The sequence below is a fragment of the Mus caroli genome, chromosome 2 (assembly GCF_900094665.2).
Source record: "Mus caroli chromosome 2, CAROLI_EIJ_v1.1, whole genome shotgun sequence".
Classification (NCBI taxonomy): domain Eukaryota; kingdom Metazoa; phylum Chordata; class Mammalia; order Rodentia; family Muridae; genus Mus; species Mus caroli.
In genome coordinates this window covers 103,848,762-103,873,492 of record NC_034571.1, presented here as the reverse complement: position 1 = coordinate 103,873,492, position 24,731 = coordinate 103,848,762, and the positions used below count along the sequence as shown (strand labels likewise).

Genomic DNA, 24,731 nt, shown 5'->3' with positions numbered 1-24,731 from the left:
TAAAATTTTCATTTCAAAACGTTTTCCAAAGCCTTCAAATTCTTTACAACATTTTAAAAGCAGATGTATTTAAAAACAATTTATTAGAGAAACACAAAGTTAGGCCCATAGATGACAAATAAAATAACAACACATTCTAAAATGGGGTTGTTGTGAACACTGAGTAGATAGATAAAGCATTTTGGAACAATGGTAATGTTCCTTTCTCTTATTATAAAGCATGTTATAGTGAACATTGGATTATTTAATGGGCTTAAAATGGAAGTGATAAATTCATAAAATAACATTATAATTTAACTTATATTTACTTGGGGACTATGTTATTATCATGACAGGGTTTTCAAGAAACACCCTCTCCCTCACCGTCTCTCTCTCTCTCTCTCTCTCTCTCTCTCTCTCTCTCTCTCTCTCTCTCTCTCTCNCACACACACACACACACACACACACACACACACACACACACACACACACCAAACAGATAGACAGACAGAAGGAGATCCTTTAATTCTTAGAGATCAGTCTGCATAACATCGTGTGCTGCAGTGTATGTTATGGATTAACATATCAGTAGGCTTTTGAAGTCAGAATAGTCAGGTGTGACTCTATATTGGCCAATTCTAAGATGGTGAAATTATTGAATACTTCATAGATATGCTACCTAAGATAATTCTGTGTGTCATGAGAGATCATGGATCAAAATGTCTTTATTTTAAAATAACATATTATACAAGTTGATATATGGCCTATTAATGTATTATTTTGGCAGTTTTCTAAAATTGAAGAAACAACCCCAAAAACTTTTCTATCAGAAGTAGTCTAAGATACTTATGTGGAGGCCATCTATCATCTAACTCTATCCTGAGTGTTTTTCATTTCTTCCTTGTTCCTCTGCATTGCTGCCCCAAGTACTGTTTGGTAGGGGCTAAAACAGGAGTTCATATGTTTTTCTTCCCTTTGATTTTTCAAGCCAAGAAATCTGTAAAGCCACTGAAGTCTTCATGTGTCCTCTGTGTGACAAGAATTGCTCACTGCAGAGACTCAACGACAGCTGCATCTATGCCAAGGTGAGTGGCAGCCACCATAGCCTCTGCCCTCAGCTCCCATTTTGGTTTTTTTGTTTGTTTGTTTGTTTGTTTGGTTTTTTTGTTTGTTTTTTATAAGAGTTAGACAGTGAAAAGTTCCCTGGTAAATTGTTTTTCTGCCAAAATTAGTTGTCTCCAAAAATTTCAACATTACTAGTATCATTGACAAATGGGAAAAATCAATCTGTTGCAATTAAAAAGAGGATATATTTTATTTTAGTATCTTTTTTTTCTGTGTTATAACTTATAACTGACACCTTGGGCACAAACTTCCACTTGACATCACATCTGATTCATTTTATGAAAATAACTATTTTCATGGCTGATGATTCAATTTGTATGTCATTAATTTATTAAGTTAAAATATTTCTAGTAGCACAGAAGAAATGTAATATCATTTCCCAAAGTCCTATATTGCTGTCTATCTGGATTACCTGAAAGACTTTTAACCTCTTGAAGAGCAAGCCGCATCTCAGAGAAATTAAATAATAACCTTTAGGTAAGAATCTAGATGTTACCACATTACAAAATATATAAAAGTTTCTAGGTGAACACAAATGTAAAAAACACTGGTTCTTACAGTTTTCATTTTCAGAGATTTATTGAAAAATATTATGTAGTAAACTAGATTAGATACATGTAAAGATAAAATGATGTGTTTTGTTAAGGCTTATGCATCTGCGAAGCATGTCACAACAATGAAGATAATAGGCATTTCTGTCACCTTCAAGGCTGCTTCATCACTTGCTACCTCCTTCCCTCATTCTTCTCTGCTTCCCCCCACACCTCATACAAGTCCTCTGTTTAGGTAACCAATTACAATGGGCCATCATTGATAAGCATACATCTTTTTTGATTCATGTATATGGAATTAAATAGTAAGATGTTTTTTTCTGACTTCTTTTTTTTGTTGTTGTTTTCTTTTTTTTTTTTTGGTTTTTGGAGACAGGGTTTCTCTATATAGCCCTGCCTGTCCTGGAACTCACTTGGTAGACCAGGCTGCCCTCGAACTCAGAAATCCACCTGCCTCTGCCTTCCAAGTGCTGGGATCAAAGGTGTGTGCCACCACCGCCCAGCCTGACTTCTTTTTTTATACTGTACCAGTTTTTAAATTCATTTATAATGTGACTTTTATCAACAGAACATTCTTCATTATTGAGGATACTATTTCATTTTCTCTATATCAAATTTTGTTATTTGTTTACATGTTAATGTATTTCTGATTTTAAACAAAGCTTCTAAAAGCACTGCTTTCTATGCCTTCTGACAATTGTTATTCCTCTTCAGCCAATGTATAGAAGTAGAATAGTCAGCATATGTAATAGCTTGTTAGTTTTTAACCAGTTTAGGTTATTGCAATGCTTTGCCTGAAGGGAGTCACCTATTTAAGAAAAGAGGGTTATTGTAGTTCATAAATATGGAGGAATGATATTCCAGGATATCATCTGTTTAAAGTCTTCTTGCTAACAGAGCCCTAACATAATGCAGAGCAGACACATACGTGAAGACATCGCAGGGTAAGAACTGTATAAAATCTAAAGTTCTATCATAAGACTCATACAATCTCATGACTCTACAATCTTACTCACTGCTCAGAGTCTCAAACTCTAAACATTGAAGTCATACTGCTCTTCCATCCTGTTACCTTAAAATTAGGTAGTCAAACACTGTCCATAATGACTTTTGCAAAACAGCTGAACAACCATTTTCCAAATTGGTTAAACTACATTATAGATCATGCCTTTTGGTGTCATGTCCTAGAGTTGTTTCCCATACAGTCACTGACTATATCAATCTTTGTAAATTGTAATGACCCTGGTAGATGGCTTGATGTATCTTGTTATGGTTTAGTTACTTAAAAGTCATTTGATATCTGGTAGAGGCGTCTTGCTCTCTAAATATTCAACTTGGATCACCGCAGTGCTCTGTCTAGATCTAATTGTTCTCAACAACAAAAGCAATATCTTCCTGTGCACTCTACTAAGGTACCAGAAACAATGAGGGACTCTTAGCTGGCCAATGAAAGCGTGTGCTTAGGGATCGTTTGGGGATTCTTGGTTCTGTCCTAGGCCTCAGATAGTTTCCTTATTTACATGCACACTTGATGCACAAATATCACTAAATGACTTACTCTAAATATTCTAACTCCTACAGTTCTTTGTATATCTGGAACTCTTTTAGGAGAGTAATCTCAAGTAATGGCAATACCTTATTTCTTTCTGCATCTATCTTATTGCCGTACATACTTTGTACAGTTTTGATTGTTTCTAACATAGCTGTAAAAATGATCCTTATTGGTCTGTCTACCTTGTCTGAAAATAAAGTTCTCCATACAATTAATTTTGACAAAGTTAAGTGCAATACCAATAGGTAATCACTTTTTCACAAACCAAAATTTGAACAAATTCAAAAATTTATTGAAGTTAGCTTCTGACTTGTTTATCTTGAATAATCAGCATGAAAAACACGACATGATTATTTTATAAAACACTATATAATTATTTTATAAAGCACTGTATGATTACTTTTGAGATTGAGTTTAAGAAAGCCTGCCAAAGATGATAGACTGAGATAGATGATATCATGTTTTGCAGCTTTATTTCACATCACTTTTTGAAGAAGTCCAGTGTAGCACAGATTGATGATACAGATTAGTTACACTAAAGGCAGGTAGGTTGATAAATGGGTGGATATATGCATATACAACTCAGTTTGTTATGAAGGTAAGAAATGACATAAAGTTCTAAAGTATGACAGCCTTAGGGATATTAAAGGTCTAGATGTATGTCACTTCAAATACTTCGAAAACTTCTTGGACTAATCTAATAATGGCAAAACTACCATTAAAGACAAAAATATCCATATGTGACAGAATTAAAAAGTAGAGAATCTACTCAAGAAAGTTGAAATCTACAAAGCTTTTGCCAATATTCAATATGAATATAGAAAATACTCAGACATTTCAGAATTCACTTGAAAATTTAGAAAGAATGTATGAGTCAACAAACAAAATAAAATATTGTCTTTCACAATAACACAAGAAATAAGTCCCATCTGTATGAAATATTTAAGGTCCTGCATTTTCTAGTTAACATTAATTTAAGCTACTTGTTTTACACCTATAATTTTGTGATTATTCTATAATTGATAGAAAAAATGAAACTACATTTTATATGTTAAGCAGTCTAGATTTATATCACTAGACACAAGACAATTATGCCATGACACTATGGTTTTTCATGGAATCCATCAATTCTTGAGACTGTGGTAAAACTATAGAAATTAGCATATTTAATTAAATAATTCAGTGATATTTGTGCATTGATTTAAAGACAAAACACTATAAAATCAATTCATATGATGCCAGAATTGTTCTCAAAAGTAAAATAATTAAATAGAGGCACTCAATACTTTGAGCAATTGTAAGAGCATCTCAATCCTTTAAGCTAAGCTCATTCATCATGTCCCCCTAGGATTATATAACTTTTACCTCTTTAGAAAACATTTATTCAATAGTTATATCTGACTCAAACTATACAATTACTACAAAAGTGCACCAAAAATAGGACAGTAGGCTTTATATTTAAGAAATTTCAAGAAAGTTTGTGATAAATTGAAGAGGATCAGAGCCCAACATTTGATGATTTACAATCAGTTAATCAAGGATACGACATAGAAATCTACCTTGTTTAGGTAATACAACTGTGGTACTGATTCTGAGGAGCACATTTTAAGATGATTGTGTAGGCAAGCACTAAACCATGTTCCTTTGTGTGTGTTTGGTGTTTCATGTATGTTGCATCTAAGAACATTGAATATAAACCATTAAGCATTATCTCTCTTACCCAAGAGTTAATGATTAAGGAGTGAGAAAGAATTGCATCCCAGCATAAATCCCAGTTCCCATATGAGCATGCCTTCAGGGATAGCCCAGCCTATATAATTGGATTAGCTCAGACGATCCCTGCTCATTTACTGTAGTCAGGATTTGTGAGTGTGTTAGTATCTGGGAACCATGCTGTTCCTAACCTACCAAGCAGCATAAGAGGAGATCCAATAGCTATAGCAGAGGAGACACAGACTCAAGTTTCCTATCTCATAGGAAGTGGATGTCCTTAAACAATACCCGCATTCATCTATGGCTAACCATGCTCAGCTTTCAAAGCTAAATCAGACAGCATTCACCATGGAGAATTTGTGCTGTTCAGTCAGTAAAGCCTCCTCTTCTTACACTACCCTCTGCACACCAACAATGTAAACTAAAATGAGTGTTCATACATCTTTTTAGTCATAAAGGCAAGCTATTTTCTAGTGAAAAAGTGATCACAAAGGTGCATTCCCAAGAAGAGCAAGCCTCTACAGTTTTTTTAGAAAAGTCTGATATAATCCTTGAATGTTTAAAATGTAATCTGATGTATTCTTTGATGTAGTAAATGGTCTTTACTAGTAGTTAGTCACATAAATGTTCATGGTTTTCCTGCCAATTACCCCAAACCTAATATTGAACATTCCACCATGTGTTCAATTACCCAGTATTATGCATTTTAACTGAACCTCTTGTCTGCCAGTATCATAAGGTCACTAGTAACCAGCTGCAATCCCAGGCTAATTGTTTATCTCTGTGATCTCCAATATCTTGATCCCTTTCATATCTTAATAAGCTGTAAATATAACAAAATTATTTTCACATTCTTACCCTCCTGCTTACTGCATGTTTTGAAGTACTCTCTGGTCCACATTTTAGTTTTATCTCTAGATACATGTATAAGACTGACAATTAAAATATGCATATATTAATGTTATACATATTCACTATAATTGACTAAGAGAGGCCCATTGGTTGTGCAAACTTTAAATGCCTCAGTACAGGGGAATGCCAGGGCCAAGAAGTGGGAGTGGGTGGGTGGGGGAGTGGGTGGGGGAGCGTGCGGGGGACTTTGGGATAGCATTGGAAATGTAAATGAAATAAATACCCCCCCAAAAAAATTCAAATATGAACTCAAACATGCCTAAAAGGTTTATAAGAGAACTTTTTAATAGATAACGAAAACCACTTTAAAACCAAACACTACAGAAACCTTTACCAAAACCATCCACAAAGCATCGTTTACTTCCAGTTTTCTCAAAGCATGGGTGCCTTTGAAGCAGGGGGAAACCTCCTTTCTTGGTGACCTTTAATTCCTCATAGGTAAAGCCTCTGTAGCATTCTGAGAAGCTGTTCCTGTACCAAGTCTGTTTAAAAGGGAAACAGACAGCTGTTCAACTGAGACAGCTCAGGTCTCTCTGCTGGATGTCCCTGGAAACAAAGAGACTGGACTCCCCTGCTGGATGTAATTTTTGTGAGCTCGGTGGGGGAATTTTTCTATGATCCTTGTCTCTGCTGTCCATAATGGTTATTCTGAAAAGCAACATCTAATATTTTTAGAAATCTCCAGCCTTCACCAAAATAAAAATTTTAGAATCATAAAGGATATTTTGTGCTTATTATCATTAAGGTTTATCTTTCTTGTTTGTTTTCTGCCCTATGCTGGGAATCAGAACAAAGGCTTGCATGTGCATCCTAGATTAACTCTCTTCCTCTGAACTAAGCATGAGGTTTTAAATAGGCTAAAGTAGAAATATACACTAGTGTGATTCCCATTAAGAACCTTGTTGACTATAGACTGAGCAAGGGGGACGCAATTCTACTCCAACATCTCTTATAAGAATGTCTTTTAACCGATAATTTCCTTTATCCTCGTTGGGAAATAACAACTCTCAGTTTCTCTAGACATTACCCTTCCTTATTGGCAGCTTCATTTTCTGTGATTTTTATTTACCTCTGGTAAACTGCATCTTGAAAATATTAAATGACAAGAATCCAGTAATAAATTATTCATAGGTTTTAGACTCTTTTTCATTGTATCATGACTGGCATGTGAATCTCATCTCTTTGCATAGCCATGTAGTATATATTACCCACCTGCCATCTATGCAGAAGCACCCAGGCAACAAATCTATATTCCCAGTACCAGAGTACTTGTGGTCTAGTAACTTGCAACTTAGCTAATGCAACCTCACAAAGCTTCCTTCTGTCACTTCACTTTATCATCTGAACATGTAGACACACCTTCTTCCATCATCTATACAAGTAGGGGAAGGAAGGAAGGAAGTTCACATCCACACATGATTTTTCATATGTTGTTTTATTCCCCCAATCTTATCTTTGGCTACTGTTTTTAATTCCTTATTGTGACAGACATCTATGTTAAGCTTTAGTAAACAAGCTTGGCAGAGTGTGCAGGTCTAGGCGGTCACTGAAGTCCTTGCAACCTATCCCTCATGGATGTTCAGAGAATGGATGTTATTCTATAACATTTATGTTTGTGCCAAGTGTTGACTTTCAGTAATTTGGGGGCAAGGTGTTGTGCAAGTATAAAGAAGCATCAATAAATCAGATTTTATTAAATCCGAATTTTATTAAAATCTATCAATCCTTGCAAGTCTAAAAATTATATTCTATAGTATTGACTTTACATGCTTTATCAAACTTTATATAAGGTAACACCTGATTAAAATATGCTTAATGATTTATGAAACATCTTAAAACAAGTTAAGATGAAACTCATTACATGAAATAAATCACTACTGGACCCATGGCACATTTTGCAAGACACAAAAGATCAGGAATATTGATATGACAACTTTCAATTGAAGACACTTGCTCACTATCAGAGTTCTCTATTTTATAACTTTCCTGTTCTAGGAACTTTCACTAACAGGAAACAACATGAGGCAAAACTTGTTTTGAGTTACATACTAACTTCTTACATTTCAGGGTGTTAGTGTGTTTGACTGTAGTGCAAAAGGCTTCTTTGGGAATCTAGAACAACTTAAAGGCCAAAATGAAAGTGAGGAACAAAGAAATCAGAGGGAGGTGAGAAAAAAAAAATCTGTTGTTTCCTCATCTCTCCTGTGAGGAAATAACATAAATTACTGGAAGACCAGTGAAGGTAACAGGTCAATAGATTAAAAAAATATACAATACTGTGATAGAACCTAGGGAGAAACCACAGTACCTAATGCTAACAATAACTTCTATTTTAGTACAACCACTAGTATAATTAATATTTCTATTTTTTCTATTAAGGTAACATATTTGTTTGATAATGGAGGGACAGTTTTCTTCGCTATTTTTATGGCAATATGGGGTGAGTATTTTCTTTCATTATTCATTTTACAATTCTGACTTTCTACAATGTTTTCTGTGTCACACACACACACACACATACACACACACGCATGCACATGCAAGTGCCACTCATACCACGTACTGACTCAACAATAAAGACTATAAGATATCTAAGATAGTGCTTGCTTTGTTCATACATTCACTCCTTGGGAATTTAACTTTATTTAATCCTCTAGTCTTTGAGGCTCAGACTGTCAAAGGCAGGTGTTGATCAAAAACAAACTAAAACCAGAATTAAGTCTCTTCTATCATTACTTGTCCAAATGATGATGTGTTTGCTTGCTAACTCTCGTTGTTGTTTTCCCTGTGCTCTATGCCTCTAGAAAGACAGATATTTCACATGTGACTGAACAGACGTCTATAATATACTACAAATTCTATTTCTAGCTAACAAGTAAAATTTGTACTATGTACAAGTATTTTCCTCACCCTTTTCCTCATGTTTCCAATTGAGATTCTAAGGTGCTCAACTAACTGAAACCTGATGTGTACTCATGCAAGCTGAAGTTGCTTAAAACTTTGAGGACTTTCAGGGAAGATATCACTTTCCTGGCTAGAGTCAGTTTTCTCCCTCAGTCCTGTTGAATGCCCCCATTGTCAACATGCCAGCCAAAGGGACTGACCACGTGTACTGCTGCAGAAGAGTGAATGTATTAGGAGACAAGCTTTTCATTCTTACTGCCTTAATTTCTCAGGACCAAACATTCTGCCATATAGTATTTCTAACTTTGAAACAACCCAGAAAAAATTATCATCCAAACTATGCCCCCAAGAAAATGCTTATATTTATTCTGTGGTCCTGAATTATAGACAAGAAGAATGAAGAGTTAGCTCCTGTTTCTTGTTTAAAAACAAACTATTTAAAGAAAATCTTGTTTTGGTTCCCAGATTTTGTGTGAAGAACGGTTATTGTTAAGTTATCAGTCAGCGCTACCATGGTAATGTGCATTAATTTTACCTTATCCCACAAAGGTTTCCTTGGAAAATAAACCAAATTATGGTTGTATAACACATGCTTCAGCCCAGCTGAAGACTGCAAGAAAAGAAAGCTTTTCGATGACAGATGCCCCCTGCTTTTTCTGCACGTTTCCTGCTTCTGCAGCATTCCCTGTGCAAGCAGCACAGCAGTGACCTTGCAGAACCTCTTGAAGGATGAATTTGTTGAAAGGTCAAAATGGAGATGAACTTGTGCCCTCTGCAGCCATCTTTCTCCTAATTTTATACCGAGGGGCGAAGTGGAGGTATAGCATCCATAGGAATGCCATCTTGCAGGCTTTCTCCCCCTTCTGGCATGGATGAATCATTCACAGCTGGGTTGTAGTAACTAGAATTTCCAAAATTGACATCATAAGGTTCTGGTGCATTGTCTAATCGCAGAACTGAAAGAAATAGCAAAATCAACAGACTTGTTTTATGGTGATGGTCTAAATAATGGATGCTCTGACACCTGATTACATTATCAGATTTTGGAATGATTCTAGGTGATGAGCAGGTACTTCTTCTTCTTCTTCTTAAAACATTATTTTGAAATTTTAGATGAGTAGATTTTTTTTACATTACACATTTATTTCTATGAATAGGAGAAAAGAGGTAGTTGTAAAATTCTAAATTGTATACAAAATTAAGAAATTAAGGAAGACATCTCAACAATGCATACCAATACCCAGTACTTGAAAATACAAGCATTAATTGATTTTTTCATGTTTTGGTTTTAATCTTCTGGCACAAAAAATATTTTTAAGTGAGGACAGTTAGTAAAACATCAGTATTTACTGCTTATCTTAATACGTTGATAGTCAACCCTGTGAATGTGTAGAAGGAAGTAAAACGATGTATGAAAGCATGCCTCCTTCTGATAGATCAATAATTACTCAATATAGTCTGATAGATGACTGGTGGGGGTGAGATACTTTCTCAATGTGCTTATTTTCAGAGAAAACTTAGGTATGTTTTAGTTGTCTTAAAGTGTTTTAACCAAGGAACAATTACAATTAAATTAGTGTTTTAATTACTCCTGTAAGTATTATGTTGCCTGACTATTCCTTAAGCCATCTACTTACAAACTAGCCTCCCTGGAACTCTGGGTCTTTGAAGAGGTACCTCAAAGCAATACAGAAGAGATCACAAAGGTCTCATGATTGAACTGCTCCTTTAAGCATCAATCACAAGTACTTAGATTGCAAAAAGTGACAGCAGAATTGTTTATATTATGTACTTAGTGAAAACTTATTAATATACATATATACATATGTGTATATAAGTATATTTACATATATGTGTATATATGTATACATATATATGTGTGTATATGTATGTATGTATATATATATATATTTATATATAATTTAAAATTTTTCCTCTTTCACTTTGAAACATGTAACCTTAGAAATATCGATTAGTAGAAACCCATAAACAGAATTCTCCTACATTTACAGTAATTAGATCTGATTTTGAATATGTGTAATGTATCAACCAAACTCAATAGGACTTTACCAGTAGACTCAATAGAGGCAGGTACCTATTTGTTATAATGTCTGAAAGCCTTGTACATGCAAGAAAGCTGGCCTTCTCCTCATAGAGCATAAGTGATAAGAGTAAAGCATCTGAAGTTATTTCATTTATCTTACATTTGAATAATATATATCTCAAACTCTGCTTTGTACATATCAGTTTCTATTAATTACAGATATTGTTGCCCTTTTAATCTCTCTCATATATATATACATACATATATATATATATATATATATATATAGTGTGTGTGTGTGTGTGTGTGTGTGTATGTGTGTGGTGTGTTTATACATACTTGTATGTGTACATCTATGCATGTGGAGACAACAGAAGCTTATGTCAGACATATTCCTCAAAGATTTTTTGCCTTACATATTGAAACATGGTCTCTCAGTTAAAAACCTCACCAGTCACCTTGTTTGAAGAAACCCCTTCCCTACCTTACAAGTGTTGAGATTATAGGCTCACTTACCAAAATTTTTCAGAGGTTCTAGGGATCTGAACTCTGGTTGTTATGGTAACACAGCACATATGTCCATTAACCTATCTCTAAAGCCCTGGTTGGCTTTAAAAACATATTTTAAGCTGGGCGTTGGTGTCACAAGCCCTTAATCCCAGCACTTGGGAGGCAGAGGCAGGCGGATTTCTGAGTTCGAGGCCAGCCTGGTCTACAAAGTGAGTTCCAGGACAGCCAAAGCTACACAGAGAAACCCTGTCTCAAAAAACATAAATAAATAAATAAATAAATAAATAAATAAATAAATAAATAAATAAATACACATTTTAAGAGTGCCAAAGTTCTGAAATAAACTTCATCCCAGAGGTCTTTAATTTGTGCGCATTATGAAACTTCCAGATCCTGTGATTCAGAGACACATTTCTTGTTATTTCGTAGGTTGTTTGTCTGGTTAGTTTGTTTAGAACAATGACAAAATAAAATGTAAAACAAAAACTAACTCATTGGAACTGGACAAAACAAAGAGAAGGAAAGGAGCCCAAGATAAGGCACAATGATAATCAGGAACCTACTTGTTCGCATACTCATGCATCTCATTAAAGCACTAAACGGAAAGCCATAAAATATACACAGGGGACATTTGCAGACCCTAGAGGTCCATATGACCACTGATCATGTTGATATATAGGGCCTTGATTTCTTGGTGTCCTCTATCCCCTCAAGCTTACTATCTTTTCCCTCCTCTTCCATGAGGATCCCCAAACTTTGAGAGGAGGCACTTGACCCTACTTAGGGTTGAGTGTTCCAATGTCTTTCACTTTCTGCATAATGCCTGGCTGTGAGTCTATAGTCTTCCCTAACTACTACAAGAAGGTGATTCTCTGATGGCTGATCATATTTGTTTTTCTGGGTCTGGAATAAAAATCATCTCAGGATGATTTTTCCCCCTAGTTCCATTTACCTGCAAATTTCAGAGCCAGAGTGAATTTCAGAGTGAATTTCATATCACTATCTTCAAATTTTCTACACATATGTCTGGATTCTAGAAATACTATTTAAATCCACTTTTGATACAATGAGCAAAAATTCCAAAGGTTTTTAAATGTCATAGATAAATAGTGCAATTCTTTTCTTGGTGAAGTGGCAATGGCTCTAAATAAATTTTGTCTGTTTCTGTCATTTGACACTCCGACTCCTTCCTACATAGCACAGTGTCACATACTGAATCTATTGCATGTTGGTGATGGTCTGAAAGAAATTTATACCTGGTTCGTTTCTGTCATCATAAAGGCGCCGATGGGAAAATGAATCTGTTTTCCGTTGTCCACACAATAAGTAGCCAACAAGGCTAAGCAGTGAAGCACCCAGGATAGCTCCTAAAATGGCTCCAAATACTATTCCTGTGTTCTTATTCTCTAGAAGAAAAAAGCCATAGATACAACTAAGAAATAAAAAAAACAATTATTCAAAAAACCCAAAATCCATATGCAAAGAGAAATTATACAAAAGATTTGAATGTTTTAAATTAGATATCAACAATGTATCTCTGTATATGTACATTATTATATGTTCAATATTTGTGATATAATGCTAAAATAATTCATTATAGAATTGCACATTCACATTCACTTTATTTGAAAGAATTTAATTTATAATTGATTATTACTGATTATCTCCAATGATACTAAAGTGCTATATTTTAAAGAAGATCTAATTTCAGTAATTAATAATTTATTTACAAAATTTTTATAAACCCGAGTCTATGGGGAAACTTAAAGTTGGAATGAACTTTAACTTTGTATAATAATTCAATACATGGGCACACAGATACAAACACAAAACAGTACTGAGTAATAAGTAATCCAACAGCAAATGCCAAGAAGGTACCAGGAGGAAATGCCATCATCCTTGGTGTAATACATTTACAAACAGAGAAACACAAACAAGCAAACGACAGATGCAAGATGTGTGTACTGTCTCCTTATACCTCAGAGTCAGTTCTCAAGAAACTACAAAAATGGACTGTGTTATGCCCTTTTGTGGAATAATTAACTTGAAAATTAAGTAATCATAAAAGTACTACAACCCTCTGCCCTCTAGATACCAATTGTAGTTTTAAATATCTTGAAAAATTCACTAATTAGGCATATAAAGTTTTTCTTAGGCTCCCTAAAGCCACTCCTAATGAAATTAACTCATTTGGAATACAATACAAAACAAAACAAAAAAAAAGCTGTTAATATAGAAAGAAGCAAAGTTAATAAGTCTGATAAAAGAACTATGGTATGGTTCAGTGCTTCAGTGCTCAGTATTCACAATATATATTTATTTAGTTTAGATAGACAGCAAATACATTTTTAAATATTCTTTCTAATGGACTAAAAGAGCATACATGAATTATGGGATGTATTAAAATAAAGTCAAAATAAGAACATGTGTATACTCATGTTGTCATTAGTAATTTAAAAAAAGCTTAGTTTTCAGATGTTAAAACATTTCCAAATGCTGACAACAAGTTACAAATGCCAGCTCACATATACAATTATACAATATAGTTAATTTAACCACTAAAAATGTATGCAAAGGCACTGGGTTAATTAAAAAGTGGGGTTTTTATTAAAAAAATAAATCACTTTAGGCATACAAGCATACAGCTAGATCTGAAGGAAATTAAGCTTAATGACTGCATTATATAACCTTTGATATATTTCCTATTTTACATCTTTAAGTTTGGCATAATTTCTAAACAAATCATGTATATGTTTATATAATAATGTTTTGTCAAAAATATATGTTAAATTAGATATTAAACTAAAAGTTAAGGATGTTTTCCTTGGTGTAAGCTTGTCTAAGTAACTCTAGGGGTGTTGCTTCTGTTATTGTCCTTGAATCACTGCATGTGGAGTCATGTTATCTATAAAAGCACTCATATTGTTCAGTCTTTCGAAGCTCACATGCATATATTTTAAAGCTTATTTGCATAATATTCCTAGAAGCACCAAAAGTCCAGATTGTCTTTAGAGAGTCAGTGGAAATTGTCACCCATTGTCTCAGGCAGGGTTTTACTTACCATCAGATCCTTACATCCCACTCCTCATCCCACCTGCTAGGAACTAGCATGTGTTCAATTAAGTCCTAAAACTACTCCAAAGTTTTTATTGATTACTCCTCACAATAAGAATGACTCATACAATTACAGTTGCCTGCCTTTCCCCAGAATGGCACTCTTTGGATTTAATCTATATGACTTCTCTAGAGATTCTTCTCTAGCCTTAAATAACCAGAAAGTTAGATCCTTGTATATATACCTTTTGGGGTGTCTGATGTATTTGGGAAAAGTTTTGAATTATTGGTGAATTTTAGTGTAGGCTGTAAAGTTGTTTTTTCTTGATACGGGGTAAAACCAGCAAAGTTGTCATTGTTTGTGGGGAGCCATTCAGTAGGTTCGGCTGTGAAAGGGGTCACAGGTGTGGTCTTTGGAGGTGGAGGGAAGGGTCTTACTGTACTGGAAATATCTTCAGGACTGTTCATTGTGTCATTGTCCAAAGACCAAGTAAAGTTTTCTGGTGATGGGGAATTTGTAGAATTGGAACGTTCTGAGAGCTGTAAAGGATTTGTGTCTGCTGTGGATGAGTTCAAAGGCAACTTGGAAACAAAGCCCTGAACTAAGGGAGGAACAGGATGTGTGGAGGAGGGTCTTGAACTCTGAGATGAGCTAGTCATTGGCCAGGTTCTGGTGGGACTTGTTGTTCTGGAGGTTGTGGATAAATTCAAAGAAGGAGTTGTCACTATGAGATTGGAGATATCACTTCCATTCTCTGAAGTTACATTTATGCTTCTTTCCAAATGAATGGAGTTGTTGCTCGTTGTTTTCACATCTTCTATAGTGTGCTGAGTTACATTTCTTCGTGGATTTTGTTTCTGAGGCCTTGCAAATGGTAATGAAATGAACAGACTTGAAATCAATGCAATTTTGGCTAAGGTCAGCATAGTGTCCTTCGTGGATACTGGTTTTAGTATGAGGAATCTGAAAGAAAGTAACAGTCATTTGAATTATCAGAGCATTCTGCATTTCCTATGAACCTTTATTGCTAAGGGGGGGGGGAGAATCTAGACATAATGTGGAAATGATAATATTTTTCTTGTTCTAATAAGTTGGTTTTGGGTAGATTGTGGATTTAAACCAGTGCCATGAAGTCCGATTTTCTATATAATTTTTCCTTCTAGGAAAATGCCAGGAAACAGCCTTGCCAAGTTAGATACTGAATTTTAAAGGTCATCAAGCTTGGAACAACTTGAAAATATATTTATTAATATAGACACCTATGCATAGGCTATAAAATAATTTTAAGTATTGTAAATGTAAGAGTCAGATGCAGATATTTGCACCCAACCAATAGACAGAAGCAGCTGACCTCTGTTGTTGAATTAGGGAAGGCTGAAAGAAGCTGAGAAGGGGGATCCTGTAGGAGCACCAGCAGTCTCAATTAATCTGGACCCCTGGGATGTTTCAAACACTGGACCACCAAACAAACAGCATATAACAGCTGATATGAGACCTCCAACACATATACAGTAGAGGACTTCTGGGTTTATGCTTATTCAGAAATGATGCACCTAGCCCTCAAGAGACTGGAGGCCCCAGGGAGTTTAGAGGTCAGGTATGGTGGAGTGGGTAAGGCATCCATGTGAAGATGTGGTGGAGTGGGAAGGAGATGTGGGATGTGGAGCAGACTGAGGGTGCGGGGAATGGAATATGGAGTGTAAAAAATAAAATTAAATTCAAAAAAATAAGATATGCAGAGCTGTTCGGTTTCTTCAAATTTTCAGAGAGCATGTTCTTTCCTGAAATATGACTTTAAATTCTGATATATCAAGTACAGTAATAGTACAAACTTTCTAATCCCTAAGACATTAAAACAGTGGTCTCAAATTTCCTAATATGAGACATTTAACATAGTTCCTGATGCTGTGATGACCCTCCAACCATAAAATTATTTTTGTTGCTACTTGACAACTGTAATTTTTCGTTTTGTTGTTGTTGTTGTTGTTGCTGTTTGAGACAGGGTTTCTCTGTGTAGCCCTGGCTGTCCTGAAACTCACTCTGTAGACTAGGCTGGCCTCGAACTCAGAAATCTGCCTGCCTCTGCTTCCCAAGTGCTGGGATTAAAGGCATATGCCACCACTGCCCAGCTGTAATTTTTCTACTATTTTGAATCATAATGTAAATATCTGTGTTTTCCAATCATCTTGGCCCAAACCTCCCTTGGCTACATTTTATTCATATTTACTTACTTTTAATTCATTGAAGTTGAAATAGCAGCTGAAATAGCAGTTGAAATAAATAAAGAATATGGTTGAGGGTATGTATAAAAATTTTTATGTGGGTAGATTATGGCATAGTTCGGTAATAAAATCATCATAGTGATGTCATTAACCCAAGTACATCATTTTGCTTAGGTGTGTGAGTTCCCTAACTCATAGTGGGTGATAAGGAAAACATTAGAGCAGATATTTATTAAAATTCTGGTTTCTGTCACAAATAATTTATGGCATCATCATCATTTTAAGTTGTTAGTATATTATTATCAAGGGAACCGAACTGTTTTACAGGATTACTTTAAACTAAATCAAATACTACATGAAGAAATATTCCGACCACTAACTGGCCTAAAGTCAGCACTTTATACACACCAACCTCCACTTGGTATCAGCTAATAGTCACACTATCTGTATATGAGGGTTAATGATACGAGTGAATCTTGTGAGTAAGATGGGTAAGGAGAAGGAGGAGTGTGCAGAACACAAGCCTTACTGACAATTTTTTAGGAAGACTCCAGAATAAAAATCACAGATTTTTAACAAAATATCTGTAACACATTCAAGAAAAATAAGCTGAGAGAAGCTTTTGGGAAAAGTGCTTTGACAACAAATGGCCATTATGTGCTTTCAACTGAAGGGGTAGGTTGCTCAGTATGACTTTCATCTCTGAAGCATTTCCATCAAATGCTTTTTTGAAACCAAGGAGTTACTGCACATTTTGAGTCTTAACAACTTGTGTACTGAGAAAAGTGGATCACTCACAACAGCATTTTAATTTGACAGAGATTTACGAAAACATTTGGTGTTCTTTAACTATTATCACAGTCATCTATTACATTAAGAACAAGTTGATTTTAATATTTGTCAAATTAAAAAGCATTGTATAATGCTAACCTTGGGAATACATTTATATAATTGGCTCTCTGCTTGCTGTGTATTATCAAAGTTTTCAGTATAAAGGTATGCATATACTTTCAGAAGGCCATATTGAACAGCAACCAACAGAGGAAGTTCATAGCAACATACATTTTAATGTTAAAGATCATTCTTGAAAAAAAATGACTGGACTATTACACACCATTTCATTTTGAAATTTGACCAAAGAATATGAATGTCTGCTTTGGAAATGATGCATTCTTCCTTTATTTTTAAGATTATAATACAATTAAAATATTTTAAAAAAATAGTCACATTATCTCTGCAACATAATGTTGGTCATGACCACTTTAAGGACCAAATGACCCTTTCCAGGAATGGTCTAAGACAATTGGAAAACTCAGATATTTACATTACAATTCACAACAGTAGCAAAATTATAGTTATGAAGTAGCAATGATTTTATGGTTGGAGGGCCATCACAGCACAAAGAACTATATTAAAGGGTCTCAGTTTTAGGACTATTGAGAACCATTGCTCTAGTGTCAGAGATTACAAAGTCTACAATATCATTGTGCAGTGATATCTTGAGCTAGGAACAGCTGCTGCTATGGTCTTCATCTAGATGAAGAAACTGAGGCTCAGAGTGACTAGAAATGCCCACATAGAATGTAGCAAACTGTAAATCAGGGTTATTGATAGGGAAGTAGAAATAATAGCATAGAGAGTAGATACCTGCTCAGTCCAGTGCATTAATGCTTACTATAGATATAAAGGTCATGTGTCTTTTATCTAGTAACTGAATGAACAAAGGAAGAATAGAAACCTTCTATTCATATTTTTAAAAATTGTACACAGCAGGATGCATGAGACACCATTTCAATCTCTTCAAACAATAAAATGAGAAATAATTCGATGCTCCTCAAATCGGGTCTTACTTCTTACTAAAAGATTCCAACTTGACACAGAAAAAGGGAGCAAGTTTAATTGCTAAATTTTAAGGTTCTGTATTTTCTGTATTTTTTAAGATTTATATTTATTTTGTGCACTGGAGGATTTGCTTAAGTGCATGCATGTATGCCACATGTGTGTCTGGCACCCATGGATGTCAGAAGAGGGAACCAATTCCTCTGGATTTAGAGTTATAGACAGTTGTGAGCTGCCAATGGGTGTTAGGAAATGATCCCTGGTTCTCTGGAAAAGCAGCCAGAGCTTTTAGACATTGGGCTGTCTCTTCAGCCGCTTGCCTGTAGTTTTTCAAGGATATCTCTGAATTTTCACAAATTCTGTCAACACTGCTGTTTTGTTTTGTTTTTTTTTTCAAATTTAGGGTTTAGAGAACCTCCATTCCCCTTTAATTATAATTTGGTTGTTTTACCCACACCAGCCTTCCACCCAATGACTTTTCACAAGTTAGCACATCTGCATTATATTGTGATATACTGTCTTCATCAAAAGCTTTTAGGAATCAGTCAACTGACTTTTATTCCAAAGTTTTAAGTGGGATATAATATTTTCCATCACTGTTCTAATCGTTTAAGTAAAGTCTTAAAATATAAGGAAATTAGGAGTTCTGGAGGTACTGGTTGGTTTGTATTGTTGTTTCTCCCATGGTGCAGCAAGCTCCTTCAGCTCCTTCAGTCTTTCTATAGCTCCTCCATTGGGGACCTTGTGCTCAGTCCAATGGTTGGCTGAGAGCAACCACCTCTGTGTTTGTCAGGCACTGGCAGAGCCTCTTAGAAGACAGCTATATCTGTCTCATGTCAGCAAGTATTTGTTGGCATCCACATTAGTATTTGGACCACCAACCAAAGAGTATACATGGAGGGACCCATGACTCCGGCTGCATATATAGCAGAGGATGGCCTTGTTGGACATCAATGGGTGGAGAGGCCCTTGGTCCTGAGAAGGTTCAATGCCCCAGTGTAGGAGAATGCCAGGACAAGGAAGCTAAAGTGAGTGGGTTGGTGAGCAGGGCCAGGGGGGATGGGGTAAGGGGTTTTTGAAGGGGAAACCAGGAAAGGGGATAAAATTTTAAATGTAAATAAAGAAAATATCTAATAAAAAAGAATGGATAAATAAGGCAGGTAGGCATGTAGAAATATTCACAGGCACATTAGTTATGAGTTTCTGGCAGAAATCCAACAGTAACAGATTGAATAAAAACCCTGGTCTGAACAAAAACCCTGAACAAAAAACAGTGAAAATTAACATCTTAAGATTTAATGTACAATATAGATAATTATCATCAACATAATGCAGAGCCTAAAAATTGAGGCATATTGTGTAACCCCATGTACATTAAGTTCAAACTAGGCACAACTCTGTTAGAAGACAAGAGACTGCAGACAGATATGTGTGGAAAGAGAGTACTGTTCATTTAAAAGGTTCTCATGTGCTTGTCATACACTGTTTCCAGACTGGAATTATAGAAATGTTTACATTTGTGGTAATTCTTCGTCCTTATATTTTATTTTTGTTCACTAATCATTAGTACAAGTGGCTTAAGTCATAAAGTTGTTAACATAATAAAAAATTGTATTATAAATTACATATTTGCTATATTAGAGACTTCTTATGTTTTACATCAAATCATTAAAAGCAATCAAACAGAACAAGATTTGTAATCACAACTGCAAATAAATAAGTAGAAAAATAAAGAATACCATCAAGGTGTCAAGTGTAGGGATAAAATAAATCTTGACATACTTGAGTTAAAGTTAATGTATGGAGTTGCCTCTTAATAACTGGAGCAAACCGCATTCAAAGTCTCCCAAGAGTGTGAAAATCTGCACCTGGCAAAGTCTTTTCTGTAGTGAGGCTTAAGTGACGACTTAAGTACTTAAGTACCTAGTCCCATGCTCCTACATACTTCAAATATGTTTAAAATATTCAGAATACACGAGACAACGTAATTCGTAATTCGTGGAAATTTTAGATCATTTAAGAAACAAGGATACAAAAGCATGTTCAGTACAGGCCTTTCTTCTGCACTGTTTCGATTCGCTTTTGGTTATATGCGTGGACATATAGCCCATGAGTATGCAAGGCCAACTGTACTTGGTAAAGCAACTACAAAGAAGGTTTCTGTCTTTGTAGACCCCTTCCCACCACCATTTTACTTTTAAACAGCTTCTAAATTGAAGGGCTTAAGCCATACTGGAAACACTACAAACCCAGTAATGTAAAAGCACATACCTTAAGTGCTTCTCAAACATGGTGAATATTTTATTTTAACCTAAGAAACTCCAACAACTGTGTATGTCTTCTTGCATGATCTACATAGAGAAAACATCAGAGATGTGGGGGGAGTCTATAGTTCAATATTCATTCAGTTAGGGCCTTATGTGGCAGGTACATTTACAATGCAGTTTAATTTGGTGTAGTTACACGTGTACTTTGGAGGTATTTTTCTCCAGTGAAATCGGTACAGATCACAGAACACAGAGTTGTCTTTTTTTTCACCTGCTGCCTGTGCTCTACAAAGCATGACACTTGGTCATGCTTTCTATCTTTCTTATGTCAATTGATTTACATTCTCTCTATTTGGGTCCTAAAATTTTGGTCACCAGAATGAAAAAGGCCCTTGGGTATTCTATTTTTCTTTCAGTGTTACATGAGGAATGCAGCCTGGAGCTCTCACCCCCTCCCGTAAAGAGAATCCTCATATCACCAGCCAACACAGTGAGCTTTATTGTGCCAGGTTCACCTTGCCTGTAACATTGAACCACCGAGGGCATCTCTCTTTCCTTCACCTCACTTTTGAGTGTAACCTGAAAACCTACGGTATCAATACCTCAAATAAGCCAAAGCCTATAATTTATCACCTGGAAAAAGATGTAGAATGTAGGAAGACAGGAGCAGATGTTATGTCTGAATACAATGTACAGTTAAAAGTTAATACAGCTGTGGCTACAGCATTGCAAAGTCTGATTTAGGCCTATAACATTGCGTGGCATTGGCTTCTCCTCCCTGGCTTTTAGCGTTACCATGTAACATATCTTAGTCAGGTACGCCTCATTTTAGGGGAATAAAAGAAGCCGAAAGCGTAAGCCATCAGGTTTTCAAAAACTCTAGCTCTGGAATTTTGCAAAAGCAAGGACTGTGTGACTCGGGCTAAGTTAGACCCCACTGAACTCAAGAATGTACACTGCGAGGAGTAAGAGCAAGTAACAAGCATAACGGGACCTTCCAGAAGACAGTGTATCATATTTCCATCTTTCTCCTTTCATTATCCTTTGGGCCTCTTTCCATCCAGGATCCAAGCATTTAAACAACGTTGTCTGTCTATGTAATACATTAAGTTGAAGTTAATTGTGATGGGTCATGAATTTCAGCATGCTAGAGTTTGCCCAATTTCATCTACCAGCCAGATGGCTTATATAATGGGAAAAAAGTGATAAATTGAGAGACAGATGAAATATTTAGAGAAAGATTTTGTCAGGATATTTTCTCCTGTGTTTTTGACTCTTCTTGCACCTGGGTAGGAGTAATACTGAGGGCTTAACATCCAAGGAAGATTAGGAAGTGTAACAAAAACAGATCTGTAATCATCACAAGCCAGAAAAACTAAGGTTCAGATGATGAGATGTGGAACAGAAAGACAAAATTCTGAGGGAAGCTGTAATACCTTAAGTGCATATTCTAACTTTTCTTTCTTTCTTCCTTCCTTTCTTTTTTCTGTGTTTTTCTTTTTGTTTTTTGTTTTGTTTTGGTTTTTCGAGACAGGGTTTCTCTGTGTAGCTCTGGCTGTCCTGGAACTCACTCTGTAGACCAGGCTGGCCTCGAACTCAGAAATCTGTCTGCCTCTGCCTCCTAAGTGCTGGGATTAAAGGAGTGCACCACCACTGCCCGGTTAAGTGCATATTCTAAACATCTAGAAATTGATGCTATTTTACAGGTTTTTTTCTTAATTTAACAACAATTAAAATATAATTTCAAAGAGTATATTTCAGTTTTTGAATAATTTTTCCATAAGGAAGATGAATAGTGCCTTCTCCTTTTCTTTACTCTTAACTCTGAAGGATAGATCTCCACAGAAAACTTGGAAACCCTGGGAGAGGAGACACATGTATGTCCGTGGAGGCAAACCTGCTGCCTGTGCTTCATTTTGATTATTCTTCATTGTACAATGTCATCACTCTGCTGAACCTCCCTTTGTGGTTGAGTTATTCTGCTTATCCAAGCTTTAAGAATAAGGAGGCACACTGACTATATCTGGCTATAAACTCATGTGAGAAAAAGTATAATATTAATTCTTAACTCAGTCCAAAACAGAGTTTTAAGTAACAGCATCAGCTTAGGTATATGGAAGATATCATATAATGTTCTTGTGATGCATCCCTAAGAGGTATAGACCCACTTTGCCCAAGTGCTTTTGATTGTTTCTTGTCACAGACCTTACCTTACCAACATAGATGGGTTTATTTATTTGTTTACTTTTGTAGTTAAAACCTCAGTCATCCATGTAGCTAATATTTCAGGCAGACCTTGAGTACTTGAGTGTTATTCTGAGTAGCCTTGGCAATTTTGGTCAGCATTGAGTATCATCTCTGGAACCACATTAATGAGAACTTAAGAAATTATGTTCTAGAACTCTCTCATTATATAAAGGTTTAGAATCACGAGAAGTCAGAAATTCTATTTGTACTAAACACACATACACACACACACACACTATATATATATATATATATATATATATATATATATATATATATTTGGTAAAGAAAGGTAGAATGATATTTTTCCTTGTAAGAAATTTCCTAAGGTTTTTCTATCATTCTATTAAGAGATTCAGATAAGCATTAGGAGAGAGAGAGAGAGAGAGAGAGAGAGAGAGAGAGAGAGAGAGAGAGAGAGAAGAATGACATCCTGCTTGCTATTTTGGGACTCGAGTCATGAATTTCACAACTGAGAAAAAGTAGGTGGATGACTACAAAGCTTAGAAAGAATGTGTGTTCAAAAGATATGTTCTGAATCCAAATGCCCAGGCATGAGATTTAGATGTCTATCACATTTCACTGTCTTTAGAAACAGCCTCTATGAATCAAAGAGAAAGTAGGTCAGGGCAGCAAGCTGAAAATGGCTTCTGCAAACCCTATCTAAATCCTCATTCCACAGGAGGCCTTCTGTGAGGAACTTAGCCTTCTGAACTTTCTGGGAATTCCAGTCATTTGTACTAAGCATGCTAGATAAAATAATGGAAATGTACAGTTTTTAACTTTTTAGTTAAGAACACCATTGAAAAATATGTATAAAAGCTTGTAATTCATTGCATATAAATATAACTTTCCCCCCAAAATGATATTATACTTTAAAAGAAACTTTAAGCCGAAATGCATAATTTAGAGCTATTTGGCTTATGTTCCTGTCACCAGTTCCAATTAACGCTTTGATGGCTTTTTTAAGACTTGACTGAGGGCACTGTATACACTTAAAATTACTTTTCTTCCTCTTTATTCAGTTAGCAACTTTGGCAGTGCTTCTTAAAAGTTTATTCATTTAGCAATGCAAATATAGAAGGTAATTAACTAAGGAAACAATGGCCTGTTTATACTAGAGTCTCTGTAGCTACTTGCCTGACTGTTCTGTCAAAAGTTGAAGCCACTGTGATTCTCTTTGATAAAGGAGAGAGAGAGAGAGAGAGAGAGAGAGAGAGAGAGAGAGAGAGAGAGAGAGAGAATCCAAAGGAGCACACACTTACCTTCAGAACTAACAGGTGTTTACAGACAGTGAAGAAAATAGCGCCGTTGACCTGGCTACAGTAAGTCCTCAGCACACGGAAAAGCAGGTGGCTTAAGTCTGACAGAGTGGCATTGAGCAGGACACAGGCAGATGCTAGAGAAACAAAATTGGGTGGGGCTGGCCGGCCTGCTGGCTGGCTGGCTGGCAGTATCTTGCTTGTGTAATAGAGCAGCCAAGAACCTGACTGACCTGCCTCTCAGCTGTAAGCAATAGGATATCACCTCACTCAGGTCTGAAGAAAGTCCAACCCTCTAGTTTTCATAGGTTACTTTGACTGATTTTAAGATAGTCTGGTTCTTTGCAGCAGTAGCAAAAAGGGTATTGTTTATTTCTTGAGGGGGAGGGGTGATAGCATCCTCTGGGGTATTAAAAACTCTTAACTTGCTGGGTACCTGTTTGCAGGTAAGGAAGCCCCAGTGAGTCATGTGCCACACCTATTTCTCTATGCTAGCCCAAAGTTATTACAACCCATAAACAAATTCTTCACTTCTCTGCAGTGACCCTT

The 24,731-nt window shown here is 35.7% G+C and overlaps 2 protein-coding genes across 8 annotated transcripts in view; one reads left to right on the top strand and one right to left on the bottom strand.

The window, feature by feature from the left end:
• Ano3 (anoctamin 3) overlaps positions 1–24,731 on the top strand; it is a 284,964-nt gene that overhangs the window by 192,271 nt on the left and 67,962 nt on the right. For all 3 annotated transcript variants that reach the window (XM_021184432.2, XM_021184438.2, XM_029474347.1), the window contains 2 exons: positions 968–1,064; positions 8,212–8,272. In XM_021184432.2, coding sequence (XP_021040091.1) covers positions 968–1,064; positions 8,212–8,272 — 158 coding nt within the window. The remainder of the gene's footprint in view (positions 1–967; positions 1,065–8,211; positions 8,273–24,731) is intronic.
• Muc15 (mucin 15, cell surface associated) lies at positions 7,521–24,403 on the bottom strand. Of its 5 annotated transcripts, none has more exons than XM_021184463.1 (4): positions 24,186–24,403; positions 14,590–15,308; positions 12,547–12,696; positions 7,521–9,692 (listed from the first exon to the last, which is right to left on the bottom strand). In XM_021184463.1, exons 2-4 carry the CDS (start codon positions 15,269–15,271, stop codon positions 9,532–9,534), a joined length of 993 nt encoding a protein of 330 aa, XP_021040122.1. In that variant the 5' UTR covers positions 15,272–15,308; positions 24,186–24,403; the 3' UTR covers positions 7,521–9,531. The 5 variants fall into 5 exon arrangements, with proteins under 5 accessions (XP_021040122.1, XP_021040135.1, XP_021040114.1 ...); XM_021184476.1 differs by having other exon boundaries at positions 7,521–9,637; XM_021184455.1 differs by lacking the exon at positions 24,186–24,403 and adding an exon at positions 22,884–23,017.

Coding starts and splice junctions, on each gene's coding strand:
- Muc15 (XM_021184448.1), bottom strand. CDS start 20,697: ATGTTTGAGAAGCACTTAAG. Junction 12,697..14,589: donor TACATCAGACACCCCAAAAG/GTATATATACAA, acceptor TTTTTCTTCTAG/AGAATAAGAACACAGGAATA. Junction 9,693..12,546: donor TGATGACAGAAACGAACCAG/GTATAAATTTCT, acceptor TATTTCTTTCAG/TTCTGCGATTAGACAATGCA.